Source organism: Centropristis striata, chromosome 2 (assembly GCF_030273125.1).
Source record: "Centropristis striata isolate RG_2023a ecotype Rhode Island chromosome 2, C.striata_1.0, whole genome shotgun sequence".
Taxonomy (NCBI): Eukaryota; Metazoa; Chordata; class Actinopteri; order Perciformes; family Serranidae; genus Centropristis; species Centropristis striata.
Window position 1 is genome coordinate 18,000,136 of NC_081518.1, and position 18,191 is coordinate 18,018,326.

At 35.3% G+C, this 18,191-nt stretch overlaps 1 protein-coding gene across 1 annotated transcript in view; it reads right to left on the bottom strand.

The window, feature by feature from the left end:
* Positions 1–18,191, bottom strand: part of LOC131992957 (transmembrane channel-like protein 3) — a 72,806-nt gene that overhangs the window by 40,996 nt on the left and 13,619 nt on the right. The window contains exons 4-14 of the mRNA XM_059358672.1: positions 17,340–17,421; positions 16,499–16,605; positions 13,704–13,802; positions 12,291–12,433; positions 10,421–10,568; positions 9,244–9,287; positions 8,873–9,020; positions 6,419–6,528; positions 6,025–6,103; positions 1,891–2,154; positions 130–258 (exon numbers count right to left, since the gene is read on the bottom strand). Of these exons, the coding sequence (XP_059214655.1) occupies positions 130–258; positions 1,891–2,154; positions 6,025–6,103; positions 6,419–6,528; positions 8,873–9,020; positions 9,244–9,287; positions 10,421–10,568; positions 12,291–12,433; positions 13,704–13,802; positions 16,499–16,605; positions 17,340–17,421 (1,353 nt within the window). The remainder of the gene's footprint in view (positions 1–129; positions 259–1,890; positions 2,155–6,024; positions 6,104–6,418; positions 6,529–8,872; positions 9,021–9,243; positions 9,288–10,420; positions 10,569–12,290; positions 12,434–13,703; positions 13,803–16,498; positions 16,606–17,339; positions 17,422–18,191) is intronic.

Here is an 18,191-nt window from a genome sequence, read left to right on the forward strand (position 1 = left end):
GCTGCTTTTTTTTGAATAAAGAGATTTTAAGTTCACCTGCTCTGCATCTGAGTCCTGACTTGAGCCGAGACAAAATCCAAATGCTGTTAAGTTTGTATTACACAAAAGCTCAACATGTGTGCAACTTACAAACTTGCTCTCTAAATCCCAGCAGCAGCAATCACTCAGGTAGCGAACCACCAAACCTCTGATGAAGTCAATGAGCAGGATGCTGGCCACTGTGAAGATCATGTCAATGATGGACAACTTCAGCATCTCCTGGAGACACAGTATACACATACACAAACATATGCAGGTTATTTAGTCATTCATCACTCAACCCAGCCCCTTAAACCTTCTCATTAGCCACTAATGAATGAATGCTTAATGGTGTGTACAACAACAGCCATCATGTGCTGTATTTTAACTGGTCAGTTAATTGGCCATTTTAGCCTGGCCTGAAATGTCTCAACGAATAACCAATGGATTGGCAAGACATATTATGTTTACTGCAAATTAGCAAATGTATGTGTCTTTTATACTGTTTAACCCTTTATCGGGCGAAGAACCGTATTTGGTAACTTCAGCGGATATCTAAATGAGGTCTCTCTGTGAGGTCATAGAACCACATGGATTTCTTCCAGCTAATCAGCAAAGATCAGGCTACGTCACATACAGTGACACCATGACATCTGACCAATCAGTATGATAAAAATATAATAACTTTATTGACCTTGACCTCCAATGTAAAAATTAAAAATAAAATAAAAATCAGCAAGAAACAGTCATGTTATTCTTCAATGACTTGACTATGACGGCATATTAGGGCCAAGTAGGGCTAATATTTTGAGAAAAAAGTTGCAAATTTACTAGATTAAAGTGGCAAATCTACGAGAAAAAAAGTTGCAGATTTAAATGAATTAAAGTGGCAAATCTGTGCGAAAAAAGTTGCAGATTTATGAGAAAAAAGTGGGGGAAAAAACAACTTTTTTTCTCGCAGATTCACCACTTTAAATCTCATAAATCCCCCCCCCCCCCCCCCCCCCCCCCATAGAATGACATCTACAGCATATATTGTGCTGGTATTTTATATTTACCGTATTTCCTCAAATAGTAGCCGGGGCTTCTATGAATAAAAAATCAGTTTGTGACCCGGCTAATAATAGGGGCAGGCTATTATTTGAAGGAGGCTTTTATTAAAAAAAGAAAATCAGAGCAGCTCTGACCGGCACTTTTTAGAGTGTTTTACACAGCGCATTGTAGCCAGTTACCCGGATGTCGACCATATTGGAAGTACTTGGATGTAAACAAACAATGAACAGCACGCTGAATGTTCATTTTAAGCAGGATTTAAAATGTCTAAACTACTAAAAAGCCCAGAAGAACGTGCGTAAACGGCTGGACTTTACAGAGAATGACTAGGACAGCGGGAGAAACAACCATATTTACCTACAGTACTAACTCGTGTGGCCAAACTTCAAAATACAGGTGTTGTGATGAAATCTGTTGCCGTCAAATGATGTTTCCTGAATGGTTTTCTCCATAGCATCACCTCCGTGGTTGGAGTTAGGATTTAAGTTTAAGGTTAGGCCTTGTAGAGAGAACTGTTTGGGGTTAAGGTAAACTTGGGCTCATGTTAACAACTTAAAGGAGGACTGGTTGGGGTCAGGGGTCAGGTTGGTGCAGGTTAAGGTAAGGGGGACACATATCGACGGGGGAACAGACTTTGACATACATAACACCGGTAAGACACCCGGCTTATAAAAGAGGCCGGCTTTTATTTACTAAAAATTGTTTTTACACCCGGTTACTAAATGAGGCCGGTCATTAATAGGGGCCCGGCTTTAAATAGAGGAAATACGGTATGAGAAATACGCCATAAGTGTAGTGTACAGAAATCAGAGGAGAGACCTGTCCAACGTAGGTCTCCCAGCACTGGTCCTGCTGAGAGCGAGTGTTCTTCTCAAACAGGGCTGTCTGGTTGGAGATGCTTCCTGAGCTGCTTGTGCTGGTGTTTGTAGCGTCTATCACAGTAGCAATGGTTGCTATGGTGCTGTTGCGCTGCTCAGTGACAGAGATCTGAGAAACCAGGGTGGCGAGGCCTTCAACTTCAGGCTGAGAGATAGTGGCCATGAAAGAGCTAGGGTCAGACCAGTTACCTGGACTCACTGGGACCTGAAAGACACATGGTAGAATCCATCACCAGTTAGATGCTAAGCCATTCCTATACTGGCAACTAATGGTGTAATAGTTACTTTGGGTTGTGAAAGGGATAGTTAAACAAGATTACTGCCCTACAAAGTCTAACTGCATTAACTACATGTTTGGTCAAAATTGAGTTATAACTAAAAATGAACTCCTTGATGTCTGTTTTATCTTGTGACAAAGTTTTAGATTTCAATTTTGCTTCATTTCAGAGAAATAATTATATAGAAACCACATAATCCAAATCAAAACCAAGCAGTAATTGCACTTACCACTTGCCACTTACTTATTTGATAGGGAAATCAATATCTAGATAGTGATGAAGTAAAAAAGTGACATAAAATTATATGAAGACTAAAATATAACATTTCTTTCACATCTTTGAATAGAGTTGTTTAACACTTTTAATACACTGATAGCAATATATTTGTCTTCACTGAAAACAAAATATAAATGCTAAAATAAATCAACAACATTGTAGTTACTGCACTCTTTTTTTGCTTTACTATTAGTTACTGCACTCAGCAAAACCAGAGTGCAGTAACTATGTTTTGGGGGTCAAAGGTCAAATAAATCATCATTATTTTTTAGCATAAAAAATTTTAAAGCAGTTTTTCTCAGTTTTACCTTTTGTGTAGTTACTGACTTTGTAGGGTAAATTAACCTGTCGAAGTGTCTGGCTCACACTATCGCATTAACCAATATATCAAATGTGTGTAGTTTTAGGGGGTCTAACATGCTGGAATTATTTCTTGGAAAACAACAGGGCACAGACTTGATAAGATAAGACCAGTGGCTCTGTGCTTCCAGTCTTTATGCTAAGCTAAGCGAACACAAACTGGTTCTAGTTCTGTACTAAACCCACTGATATGACATCGATATTGATCTTCTTCTCATTTTTCTCTCAGAAAAAGGTCAATAAGCATATTCTGCTAATTGTGCTATTCTATTTGTTTACATGGAAAATAGCGAAATACCTTACCTTTTTTTCATTTATCCTTTATTTATTTCTCGAGGAATCATTGATCATTTACAATGATGTCGAGAGTACAGAGAACACACGATGAAGAACAAACAGCACAGACAAAACACATAAAAACATTTAAAACAGTTACAGTGAAAGGCAGAGTTATTGGTTATCATAGTTGTAAACTGGCCCATAGTTATAACTGTGTTGAGTTTGAGTGAATGTTGTAAGATGTTCCAGGCAGATTCAGTATTAGTCCGGGGAACATTGAGCTTTAACTCTATGTAGTCTTGGGCTATTTTGTCCATTTCTGAATCCTTTTCATCCTGCCTGTATACACCACTTAAAATGTTAAATGCCATGTTGGTATTTATTTCAGCATAACCTCACCTATATGACCTAATAATAATCGATTTTTTATTCTGACTTACTGGATCGACATTTTGAACCAAAAAGAAACAAAGAAAAACCAATAAATGTGATCTTGTGATTGTGTGTGATCCTGTCATCCATTTTTTTCTTGTAGTGTAACTGTATTTTTTTTGTGTCTTGTGTGTTTAGCGTAACAATTTTGGTCATTTTATGTCTTTTTAGTGTCTTTTTTGGTCATATTGTGTCTTTTCTTGTGTCTTTTTTAGTTATTTTGAGTCTTTTTTGTCAATTCTGTGTCTTTTGTTGTGTCTTTTTTTGTTATTTTGAGTCTTTTTTAGTTATTTTGTGTCTTTTTTTTGGTCATTTTGTGTCTTCTGTGACTTTTTTGGTCATTTTGTCTTCTCATTTTGTGTCTTTTTTGGTCATTTTGTGTCTTTTGTTGTGTCTTTTTTAATTATTTTGAGTCTTTTTTTGGTCATTTTGTGTCTTTTGTTGTGTCTTTTTTAGTTATTTTGAGTCTTTTTTAGTTATTTTGTGTCTTTTTTTGGTCATTTTGTGTCTTCTGTGACTTTTTGGGTAATTTTGTCTTCTCATTTTGTCTTTTTTGGTCATTTTGTGTCTTTTTTGGTCATTTTGTTTCTTTTTTGGTTATTTTGTGTCTTATTGTGTCTTTTTTTTTGGCCATTTTGAGTCTTTTTTAGTCGTTTAGTCCAACATAAAATGTTATTTTGAATCTTTTTTTTTACTTTCAAAACACTATCATACTCAATAAAGAATTGTAAATGTTTGAGCTTGTCTCCAGTTTTACTTGGTATATCATCATCAAACTGAAACTGGCCTCATGGAGTTTACAGCCAGAACTTTAGAGGTAAATTTACAGTAGGGCTCCACGCTGCTTTGTTTTCTAGTCTGGATGATGAAGAAGTCATGATTTGGTGCTTTTGGAGACTCCAGAGGGTTAAGCAATTCTAGAGTGTGTTGGATAATTACTGTAACTGTCACCAGCGATGAATGGGAATGCAGAGTGATAAACAGAGTCCAGTGAGGTGAGAGTGGAGGCAGAAGCATGTCTATAGATAACATCAGAATAATCCAGAACTGATAAAAAGACAGCCTGAATGATCCGTTTCCTACAGTACAGGGGGAAGTTTGCTTTGTTTCTCTATAAGTATCCCATTTTTTGTTTTAATTTACTTGTAAGTAAGTCAATATGAAATTTGAATGTGAGTTTTTGATCTGACCAGACACCCAGATATTTGTATTGTGAAACCCTTTCAATGCTGTGACCTGTTAAAGTGGTGATATGTAGACCATCTTCAGCAATATGTCTGGCTCTTGAGAATATCATGTATTTGGTTTTGTCTGAATTGAGAACTAATTTTAGATTGAGGGGACAATGTTGTAGTTTGTCGAAGGCTTGCTGGATAGTTTCAATGGCTGAACGTGCAGTGTTAGACACAGAACAAACACTTCTGTAAACTACCACGCTATTCCGTGGTGAGGACAGCATTACAACTTTCTCTCATGAGTGAAGAAGACTTTCCTTCCCATCAAGTAAGATAAATGTGAAATTGGTGGTACTGATATTGCTGTTACGCTGTCTAATGCTCCCTATACATCAAATGACTTTGAGAAAATTTGGAAAAGACTCCTGAGAACTATCAGCTCACATCTAAAGACAAGTGTTTAGAGTTTTTAGTCTCACACTGAGATTTTAGACAGGCTGTGAATCTTTCAGGGTCACTATTTACAAGACTACAACTAGATTCTTTTAGCAGTTTTTTCCTACCATGCAATTATTTCCCATCATGCTCTTAGTAAAAACTTAGGTAACACTTAGGTAAGCACAGGAGATCAGATGTCATTATCAATCTAATAATATGGTCATATTTCTGAAGACAGCTTCCCCTAAGCAGTGCAAAAGTAGGTAACACTTTACAATAACCAACTAAGTGATGTTTATAGATGGTTTATAAACCAGTAATTAACCATTTACAAAGTGCTATACATGTTTAATCTTTAAATATTTTCAACCAATTTCTTAAAGGTATATAAATAATTTCAAAATCATCAAAGAACTTTACTTTACTTATTACTTGAGATAATATCAAACACGTTTGATATGATCCAAACCCAAGACTAGGAAAAGACTGATATGAAACAGAGCAGATTACTACCTTAAACGTAACCATGGAGATGACGGGAGCGCCGTGACTCCAGTAAAACTCCTAGATTTACTAAAGACTTTCACTTTTTACTCTGGGACTGTAGAAGCCATTTGGTGTAAACCCAGCATAATGTGCTAATTAACGCCTGCTCATACAAAGCTTAACAGTTGGTCCAGAACAACACTATTCAAATCGCTAGTACGAGACTTAAAATGGATTATGTCTGTAGGGATGTGAGCGATGTCTGCTTTTTGTGTTGTAATATGTGCTTTTTATTTATAAAAGTGACTGAAAAAACAGAAGCTTTTATTTTGCTATAGTTTCTATACTCACAGCAGAGCTCATACTGTTGACCTTATCAAGGAGGGCAATAATGAGGCTGTAGAGATTCCCCAGGTATAAAACAAGGACTCTGTAAACACACAAACACATGACTAATGTATTCTATGTTGAGTAATTATCCAATCCAATCCAATCCACTTTATTTATATAGCACAATTTTAGCAAACACAAGGTTTCCAAAGTGCTGCACAAACAATAAATACATAACACAATACAAAGAGATGTAGTAAACAATAGATCAGTAAGATGCAATAAATTAAAAATGGGATAAAAATAAATAAAATAAAATATAAAATGTACTGCCCGCACAAAATAAAATATGCATGAATACAATAAAAAACAATTAGTGCTGCATTAGGCAAAAGTTGTTTGAGTGAAGGAGTACCTAGCCAGCTGGAATCGCAGCGAGGTCCGTGGGTGATACATCTCAAGCTGAGCCACCAGCTCAAAGGCAGACGGAGCAATCATAGTGATGAGAGAAACCACCACACTCACCTGGAGAGAGGAGGAACATACAATAACATTACAATTACACAAGACATCTTCAATATTTTCATTTGGTGGATTCACGTACCCATAAAAAATAATCTTGTTTGCTGATGATACTAGTCTGTTTAACTCTCACTCAGATCCAAAAACTCTAATGAAAGTTGTTAGTGAGGGATTGGAAAAAAATTGCAAAATGGTTCAAAATAAATAAATTGTCATTAAACATTAAGAAAACACATTTTATTCTGTTTGGTCAAAATCATAAAAATAATCCTATAAATATATCTGTGCTGATTGATAATGTTTCAATAACTTAAGTAAAATCAACTCGTTTTCTTGGTGTACTTATAGATGAAAACATATCCTGGAAACCTCACATCTCACTCATTATTGGATCATCATTGGAATAATTGGAAAAATGGGTTATCTTTTAAATACAACAGTCTCACTCAATCTTTATTATTCAATGGTTTATCCTTTCATTAGTTACACTGAAAAAAGTATAACCTTGCTCAAACTAAAAAAAAATGATGTCCGGATATCACATCTAAAATATTTGACTTCATACAATCTAAATTGAGTAACTTCTTTGATGTTGATGTAAACAATAATACTGCACTTGACTCAAGATTGATTATTTGCCTTGATCCAAATTATTTTCTTAACATTTTAGTTATTGAACCAAACTAATAAATTTAAATTGAACCAACCTAATATATTCACTTTTAACTGAATTAATGTTTGCATTGACACCAGTTAATATATTTACCTATACCCAAACTATAACAGACAACAGATTACATTTAATGTATTTATTTATTAAAACTTGAGGGAAAACAAAAACTTTGTTTTGGGTCCTTAGGACGTATATTTAGTTCAGTATAAATCAAACTTGATGTCTCTAAATGCAAAAAGAATGAGTTTTACAACCAAGTCAATAATTGTATCCTCTTTTAAATGGCAGTTATTAGTTTGAATGAACAACTACATGTTACAATTTTTTCAGTGTATTGTAATATTGCTTGGGCCAGCACTCATCATACTAAACTGCAACCAATACTAGAATCATTTCACCTCAGCTGTAAGAAGCCATACATTACCTTTATGCAACTTGGAAGCTGTTGATCTGATAAATGCTTAGAAAACAATTTGTATTTTGTTCATTAAACAAAACACTTCCCCCTGTTTTTAATAATCTCTTCATAACCAATAATCAGCTTCACAATTACCCTACAAGTAAAGCTTTACAACTTTGGCCTCCCAAATCACAAACCACCTTATCACAGTTTAGTATTACATATAGAGGATCCAGGATATGGAACTCACTTCCTCCTTACTTAGTCAACCTTTCTCGTTTATCATTTAAAAATCTATAATAACCTATTATAATCCTTGTTTCTTTGTTATGTTGTGCCTTTGTTTTGTTTTTCTAGTTTCTTGTTCTGTATGATTCTATGTTCCTTGTTCTTTTTTAATGTTATATTAGGGAATCCCACTATTCAAGCCCCATGAGGGTTTTTTTGGGCTTCCCTGGCATGTCTTTTTTTTAATTCAAATATATATTTTTTGGAATTTATCATTTGTATTATTGTTGTTATTACGTTCTTCCTTTCTTTCTTTTAGACCTGTGCCAAATAAATCAAATCAAATCATAAAAACATGTCAGTTTGAGTGTTCCACATGTAATTATCATATAACTTCAATGTTCTATACAAAGAACAACCAAAATATATACACTATATTATTTAAGTCTACAGGGAGAGTTAAATCTAAAGAGGAGGGATAAAGAGTGCCTGAGTGCACTATGCAGACACAGGAAGTAATTTGAACTCATTCAGCATGCAGTCCTTACATTTATATTCATCTTTATACATCATACTCTCATCACATCACTTGATAAATTGACTTAAGTTAATTTAAGAGCTTTAGTTACCATTGTTGTGTTGATTTGATGGCCAATAATCACTTAAATAAGACAGTTTCCGATTATTGTGATCATGTATGGAAATATGATGATAACATGAAGAGTAAATTAGTTGGTTAAAAACCCATACAATGACTGATGACTACATGAAGGTATATTGCCATATCAAGTATAATATTACAATTGAATAATATTTAAAGATTTATTTACAGACTCAAAAGTTATCTATAAACGTTATTTTCATCCAGATCTTAAGGCTGATCTGATGACCTGATCATGGATCATTAGGTTAATAGGTAGCAGCCTGTCTGAGCTGAATGAAATGATGAGCACTGCACTTTCATCGATTCCTAGGAACTGTATTGCATGTTGGATAATCTAATCAAACTAATGATGATGAGGATGGTGTCTACTCTGCTCTGCTACCTCATTTTTCTCCCACAGCGTCAGCTCCGGCTTCTCCTGCTCTAGTTTCTGAGAACGGTCCACCACAAAGTAGATGATGTAGATGCTGCCAGCTAGAGACAGCAGCACCAGGATGTTGGCTAAGATACGCAGACTGATCAGAACAGCCCTGAAGAAACACACAAATACACAGAAATTCATTGATCAGTGACAGAGCACAAATTTAATATTTGAAAATTTGGAAAATGTTGTACACGTATTTAAAGTGGGGGAAATTACACATCTGACAGGCTGACAGGCTGACAGGGCCACCGTAGGAAAGAACCCAGAAGAAGAAGGAACATATGCCGACAATACGCAAAAACAAGAAACAGAGAAAAAAAGACACCTACAGACTGGTATCCTTCTTCTTTTCCTGTTCCTCAACAATGGCTTCCTGCGCAGAAAAACATTAGTATTATGTTGTGGCAACCCCTGTTGTCATTGCCATTGACAAGCAATGTTGTTGTTAGTTTGAGGATAAAACACAGTCAGTCACAGTTTCTGATTCATAGTGTTCAGTGCTTGAAAATCCAATCCAATCCAATCCAATCCAATCCACTTTATTTGTATAGTACATTTAAACAACAAAAACGTCTCCAAAGTGCTATACATACAATTAATAAAAACAATGAAACAAGCATTTCCATATAACAATCAAGAATAAATAATCAAATAAGTGCATACATCTAGAATGATTCTATAAATCACTAATAAACAATAAAATCAAATTCAAAAGCTTTAAAAACAAACAATAAAATCTTAAAATCAATATGAAAATTAACAGGGAGTCAGCGCAAAGACGCAAGGATTTGGGTAATGTGTTCCCGATTTTTGGCCCCTGTTAAAAGTCGTGGGCTGGCATTCTGCAGACTAACTGCAGACGAGAGAGGGCTTTGTGGCTGAAACACCTGAGTAAAGTTTGTTGCAGTAGTCCAGTCGACTCGAACTAAAGGCGTGCATGATCTGTTCAAAGAGGTTAAAAGACAAAAATGGTTTCACTTTTGATAAAAGACGCAGATGATAAAAACACGATTTTAAAACACTGTTAATCTGTTTATCAAATTTAAAATAGCTGTCTATGATAATGCCAAGGCTGGTGACTTTTTTTATACTCTGTGAGAGGTCCTAGGTCGATGAGGGCACTGCCAAACACCATAACCTATGTTTTTTCCCCGTTGAGTTTAAAAAAATTCTGGGCTAACCAAGCCTTGACATCACATTGAGTCAAATAGGTCAAAGTCAAATAGGGGTGTTAGGGGGCAGTGGCGGTCCTTAGAGATTGGCATGTAAATCTGGCAGTCGTCGGCAGAGAGATGATAGGACATGCCATGTCTCTGAAAAATCTCTCCAAGTTGGAGGAGATAAGATGCAAAAAGGATAGGTCCCTGGATAGATCCCTGGGGGACCCCTCAATGAAAAGTGAATGATAAACATTCATGCAGAAATACAAAAGGGGGAAAGGGACCTCCTCACTGGAGAAAAAACCCCACTATTTGTGCACTTTATGTGTCCATGTGTGTTTCTCACCCTGATGTTGTTGACGATGGCAGCTCCTTTGCTCTCTGCCGCCTCTGGGTTTCCTATCAGGTAATCCCAGGCACAGAAAACTCTCCAGCAGAACGTGAAGTTTTCATCAGAGGCACTGGCCAGGCTCAGACGAGAGTTCTTGGCCATTCTGCAGGATAATTATTATTATTTAGAGCAGGCATTCCCAAACTATTCTACAAAGGGCCGTGTGGCTGCAGGTTTTCATTCCAACCAAGCCGCAGCACACCAGACTTGACTCAGTCAATCAACTGATCTCTGTCTTCAGACAGTTGATTGGTCAAACTGTGTGCTTTTGCTTGGTTAAAACGAAAACCTGCAGCCACACGGCCCTTTGTGGAATAGTTTGGACATGCCTGATTTAGAGCATATTAACAAATCATACAATAGATTATCAAAGCAATAGTTTTGGGATAGTGACGCCAGTCAGATGATCAACACGTCAGTCAACCAACACTTTTGGTCTTCCTCTTTATCTTTCCTCTGACACCACCATCAAGATAAATTTACACTTGTGGCTCACAAAAAAATTATCATTGCCTTAAATACCCTAATATAATTCAAGACAATCTACTCCTACTCTTAAGGGTCTGTAGCACCCTATAATGTAATAATTTCCTGATAATGTAATCACGCCTGAAAATGTAATAACATTTGTACTTAACTCGATCGAAAAATGTAATAAAACATAATTAAGTAATAACTTCACCAATAATGTAATGAAATATCCTGACTGATAGAATTCCAGCTCAGATAAGCTTCTGAGCAGCACTGGAGACCCCAGGTAACTTTTTCCTAAACGTACCTCTTCACAGTTTTCCATCAAATCACTACCTCATGAAAACAACCACAAACTAACAAAACAACTTCCTGAAAATTTAATAAATTCCCACTAATGCAATAAGGTATTACATTATCGGTAAACATGTTATTACAATATCAGTCAGGATATTTTATTACATTATAGGTGACGTTATAACAATATTGGGTTTTATTACATTTTCAATTGAGTTAAGTGCAAATTTTATTAAATTTTCAGGTGTCATTACATTATCAGAAAATTATTACATTATAGAGTGCTGGAGGGTCAAAGAATGATCAAATTGTGAATTTATCATTCGGTAACACTTTAGATTGTAATGTCAATCATTACTCTACAAAGTGGGTCACTGGTAGAATAACATTGGCGCAAAGTGACCCACTTTGTAGAGTAATGATTGACATTACAATTGACCAATCCTCATCCAATTATCCAAAAGGAGCCACCAGTCACGTCAAAGGTCTGGAGAAGGTGGCTGTTTGCCGTTTCCATGGTTTCCTTCACCGCTATGTAGAGACTTATAAAGTCCATATTATAAAGCATATCAAGATCATAACTCATGTACAACAACTTTCTTACTTACTCCTAATAAGCAATAATTCTGAGGTTATTGAGGGAAAACTCTTAGTTAATGTCTTACTGGTTGTATAATAAGGCAATGCAGAATAAGGCATTAATAACTACCTAATAATGACTAATTAGGAGCCAATATTTTACTTATTTGCATGCTAATAAGCAACTAATTAATGTTGATTATGTGTTCCCTAATATAAAGTGTTACCTATCATTTTTTTAAATGTTGGCAGTCTTGTCCAGATTGAAATGAGTTGATTTCCCTACTTCATTTTGTAGTTTTGTAATCAGGTCATTTTAATGAGCAACATATTTGTATGACTTGACACACTGAATTATAGTAAAAAAAAAAAAAAAAAACAGGCTTGATCTGAAAACCTGATAAACACACTCCCAGGCATCACATTATTATCAAATCATCATCTCATCAGTGTGAGTTGTAAAGAGCATAATGATTACTTTCTCAACAGAATGATGAAACTGTAGGCAAAGACAGCCATCCCAACCAGGAAGTAGGCAAGGGGCAAGCGGTACCCTGCACTGCCAATTTTCCTCAGTCTGCCATAGTAACCATAGAATAACACAGAGTACTGTAGGTAGCCCTGTGGAGAATAAACACACACAAAACATATGTTCACAACAAACAAAATGAGGTACAGTATGGTGAACATAAAGTTGATGCAATCTAACACATCTTAAATATCACTGGAGCATCATGACTGATACATTTGAAAATGCATTCTGATGTATAATTTGTGACTCTCTGACCTTTCCTCCAACACCACTATCACATGTTAAAATTATTAACATGACCCATATATGAATATATAAGCAGATTGTAATGGATTATCACCTTCAAAAATCCCTCCAAAATACAACATTAAAACACCAGGACCACCATAGAAAACCCATGCTTTGGTATCACAAACTTTCAGTTTTTTTGAGCTGTTCAGTGAGGTGAAGTTATTAAAAATGGATTGAAATGCTACTAATGGGGCTAACATAACCACATAGGAATACAGTTGGATTCATTGAGTCTCAGCCTTCCAGTCATTATATGCAATAACATAATAAATAAAATACAACAGGTGGAAATAACACATGTGTTGAGTCCCACAACAAGGTAATTCAACATCTACATTTAAGCCATCCTGTCAGTCCAGGTGCTGACTGACGACTTGGCTCCCTTCAAGACAAGATATTATAGTAAAATATCCTGGTCATCTGATTATATTTGCTACCAGTATTTTCACAGTATCACTAAAACTTAATCCTCTACAGTCTCTGAAAACAGAAAGTCAGCGAGACTGATTTAATTTTCTTTGTGCATAATAAGAGGAAATTTGAGATATATCTATTACTGTTACTATTTATTCTAATAAGGCAACAATCAATTCAGACATATGCTGAAATGTTATGAGATCTGACCTAGTAACATTGCCACCTTTTCTCAGGAGCAATTAAGATACTATGTAATATTATGTATATCATGTAAAAATAAATGACAACAAATTAGGTATTTCTATTCAAAGTATGTCTATGACATAATGCTTTATAGGACAAAACTCTACTGGAATCCAGAGTAGGAAAGCTTTTTAGGCTTGGTAGCTCTTTCAAAAGGGGGGTTCATCGCAGCTGCTAATACACAGTAAAACTTTCATTCATTATTGTCCTTAGATGGTATGTATATGTCGATCTTTAACAATGGTCTTTACAAGTCCAGTAAATTATTCTAACTCTAACTTCTGTGGAAGCTGGGGGTGGCCTTGGAGTAGAGGTCAGAGTTGCAGTAAAGTAATGTCTGAATAATGACCCATTGTATCCGTTAGTAATGTGCTATTAACAGAACAGTAAAAGGAAAGAAAGGCCTACCCCAAGAGACCAGATGGTGTCCAGGTCCTGGGCAGAAGCCAGATGCTCCTTTGGGATAGTTTTACTCCTTTCTGTTCCAAATGGAGCTCCAACCAGCAGCTAGTACAAACAAACACAGACCCAGTCTATTGGTTATTATAATAATACATCAAAGACCTTTTATTAACTGTATATAAAAGAGAGAAACACAAAGAGAGGAAAAGCTCATGGTTACATGGAAGTAAGTTTTTTTTTTAAAATGTGTACCTTGTGGTTTTGTTATTGTAGAAAAATTAAAGCTAGCAGCGTAGAACTAATATTCTTTACAGGTCATTGTAGTTAATAGACACAATTGCTGTCTATTACCACCAGTAGCTAAATTGCAGTTAATAGAAGTGTTCAACATTTTGTTTACTTTCTAAAACAGAGATGAGGGGATCAATGTACCTGTGTGTAAAGTAAAAAGCTGGAGTAAGGACGTGGTTAGCATAGCTTAGCATAAAGACCGAAGGCACTAACTGACTGTATCCAGCCACATTCAGTCATACTGAATTTCCCCTCATGGGGATGAATAAAGAATAAATGTCTTATCTTATAATTTCGTAATTATAACCACAGTACTCTCCCAAAACCAATTAACTGGATTTTTTCTTTTTTTCCTTTACTGTAGACTGTAGTCCCTGGGCATCTGTAGGTCTAAATAGACACATAAAAAATACAAAACAAGAACAGCAACACAAAGCACAATTATTTATAGCACAGGATGTTTTGAAACAGAGACAGCAATACATAAAAGCTCTTAACATTTTAATTTTAAGCTTAATATAGGCTATTAGACTCCATGCGCTCTCAATGACTTCCATTTATAATTCCATTTTCACTTGACAGCTGCACACTCTAGTTTACACTGATGCAGCAGCTTTAAACTAGATTAATAGTATAGATTAATATTGAAATATTAAAAACCCCTTTATCATTCTGTCTCCTTTTATTATTGAAAGGAAGAAGAGCAGAGAGCAGCAGAAGCAGGACAGCGAAGGTGGGAAGCGAAGAGCTACGCAGTGGAGGTTGGATGCCGGGGGTCCATTTTTTTGCCTTAAACTGCATCATCATAAATGCATGTATGTTAAAAGGAGACTTGTGGCTACCCATAGTGCCCATTTTCATTTCAATATCTTGAACCAATGACAGCCTCTGAAGGGAAAAATCTGATGTCACGCTGATGGGCCATCAGATTTAACTTTGACGTGTCATTTCACCCCCAACATAACATGGTTAAATGGATTCCTCAGATATTCTAGTTTTCGAGAATATGAGGGTGCATGTCCAGAGAACAACAACAATAACAACAAACTTATTCAGAGGGTCAGTCAGAGAAACAACCTCACAAATAAAATAAAACAGAATTCTTACTCAGTTTTTCTGCATCGCCTGAATGCATGCTACAACATTAGGTAATAATTCAGACGACCCTCCATTCTGTCCTTGGTCACAGAATTAACAGTCCTAAACAAGCACAGATAAAAAAATCTGACAGAACATCCATGATGTTTGATATTAGATGACATTACTCACTAGAAGTGAAATAAGGGAAGGATGTGTGAGAGGACACAGTGGTAGGTTAGTCCAAATACGGGGATGTGGAAGAGATAAATGGGGGAATAAGATTAGACACTTAGAAAGATAGGATGAGGAATGTTTGGGGAAATTGCTTGTGTCTGCATGTCAGTGAAAAACATAAATCCTGCAGCATTTTCCCTGTCTTCTGTTTACTGTTTGTACTTCAACAGGCTGCTGCCTAAAGGATCATCTGATCTGAACTTAAGAATATAATAATAAAGAACTCAACAAAAACTCTAAGGATAAAATTAACATTACAAGATGAATAATGATGATGATAATGAAGATAGTACCAGAAAATTCTGCATTTAAGAGAAATGATTTGTGATTTAACTGGAGTGTATTTTTTCAGTTGAGTGAAAAGTTGAAAAGTGACACTAAGCATATTTTCCCCTAAATTTTCTTAGAAATCTGAAATAAAGTGACAGTACTAGAGCTTATTATATAGTTATTTTGCATGGGGCACTTAATTTCTTAATCCGTCCGTCCATAGGTCAAAACTGCCTCCTGACCGGGTTCCACAAAGGTTTTCACCAACTCAGACTCAACTCAGACCCCCAATTATACAAGAATACTCTTGGGAAAAATATTTTGAGCATGACTTTATCAAACAATCTGATTTTATCTGTATGCAAATTAGCGCATATTTGAGGAGATATTGCCTCATTTGCATATGTAAACATTAAAATACAAAAAACATGCAATACATTTTTTTCTCATCTTAACATAAGTAATCAACTGAAAAAGTTTCATGGTGATATCTATTATTTATTTATTTTTTTACCCTATTCACCTGTGGTGTCTTGACTTTATTGGCTTATTATGCTAATTATGCAAATTGCCCAAAGTGCGACTTTTAGCAACCAAGTAAAATTCCATCCATTAGGCCTATAGATGACATTTCTGCAATAAAACTTTAGGGTACTCAACATTTCTGTGTTCAAGAAATTACAACTAGACTATTAACTAGAGCACCTTTTAAAATGTTTTCCCATATCTCAATAATGTTTGAAAAATATTTGTGCTATGTGTTATATAATAATTTGCCATACAAATTGTGAATAGAGTTGTACCTACTCAATCATGTCAAGGAGAGGATCCAAAGGAAATTACATTTTCACACTAAATCATAAATCACTGGAAAGTCTATGGTTCATGTATGATATGCAGTAGTATAGTGTGGAAGACTTGCTGACCTCTGGTAGGACGATGAAGGCTCCAGTCATGATGGTGAGAACAATGTTGATCCCAAACAACCAGCGGAGGAAGATAAAGTAGGAGGCCACGCCCGACCCAAAGTGACCTCAATGAGAAAGAACAAACAAGACAGAGACAGTGCTATTGTGATACACAACCCACATTAACAGATATTAATTAAAAATATCAAAACAAACTAACTCTAATTTATCTTTCCATGTCCTGACCAAGGTTATAATAGTTTTGGATTGTTCATTAGTTTTAGTTTTAATTTCGTTGTCAATTTTTGTTTTCAAATTCAGTTAGTTTTAATTTGTTTTTAGTGTCAGTTTGCTAGTTTTAATTAGTTTTTATTTTTGGGGGGGAAGTGCTTACTTTTAGTTTAGTTTTTATTAGTTTTAGTGTTAGTTTTAGTTTTTTAAGTCATAAAACCAGATAGATTAAATAGATTTTAATGTCAACCAAAAAGGTTTATGTATGAAACAAGTCACTATAATTTTAGTCAGTATTAGTTAGTTTTGTAACCGCACAATACAGTTTCAGTTAGTTATCGTTTTCATTTTTATTTCAGTTAATGAAAATGTTTTTTCAATTCTAGTTTTCCTTATTTTTTTAGTTTCCGTTAACCTTGGTCCTGACAGGGTCTTTCCTTATATGAGTGAAACCCAACAATATGACCACACTGATGGATAAAGTGCTAAAATGGTCCATCAACTACCACTACATTCCTGTATATGACATAACGTTACAGATATCAAGCTAAAGAAATGATAGCATTTTGGCATTTTGGACTTAAATGAATCACTGAAATTAATTTTATGGAGCAAAAAGCTGACTCACTTTCGATTTTCTTGATCCTCACTTCCCAGGGAATGAACAGAACCACAACGTTGTAAAGCACACGTGAAAGTTTCTTCAGTAGCTGCAAAAGGATAAACTTAAGACTTATTGTAACCTCTGACTAAAACACAACTACACTTCATCATAACAGTCATTGCTTGTAATAAATTCCCGATAATGTAGTAAAAATCTGCACTTGAGCCCATTGAAAATGTAATAAAACCTGATAATGTAATAACTTCCCGATAATGTAATAAAGTGCATTTCCCAATAATGTAATACACTTTTTACCAATAATGTAATAAAGTATAACATTAATGGGAGGTTATTACATTATCAGGTTAGCCTTCATTTCCCAAGTCCTGCTAATGTAATAATTCCCCAATATTGTAATAATTTAACAGCAGACCACCCATTACTTGGGTTCAAGTGGTGATACTGTGTAGGCAACTCTAGCTCAAGAGCTCTAGCGCCACCAACAGGTCAAAGTTGAATGTTTATTAACTTTTGACCCGTTCATTCGTTTTTCACAAACGAGGTATCCATGACACACGAATGCATTCAACAGCTTCTTGAAATCTAAAGGTGCTTGGTGTTATACTTTATTACATTATTGGAAAAAAAGTGTATTACATTATTGGGAAATGCACTTTATAACATTATTGGGAAGTTATTACATTATCAGGTTTTATTACATTTTTTAAGGACTCAAGTGCAGATTTTTATTACATTGTCAGGGTTATTACATTATCGGGAATTTATTACATTATCAGGTTCTACACTTCTCAATCTGGAACTAGGTGATTAAAAACCTAGAACCCAAAACTGAATACAAGAGCAAAACTGAGACAA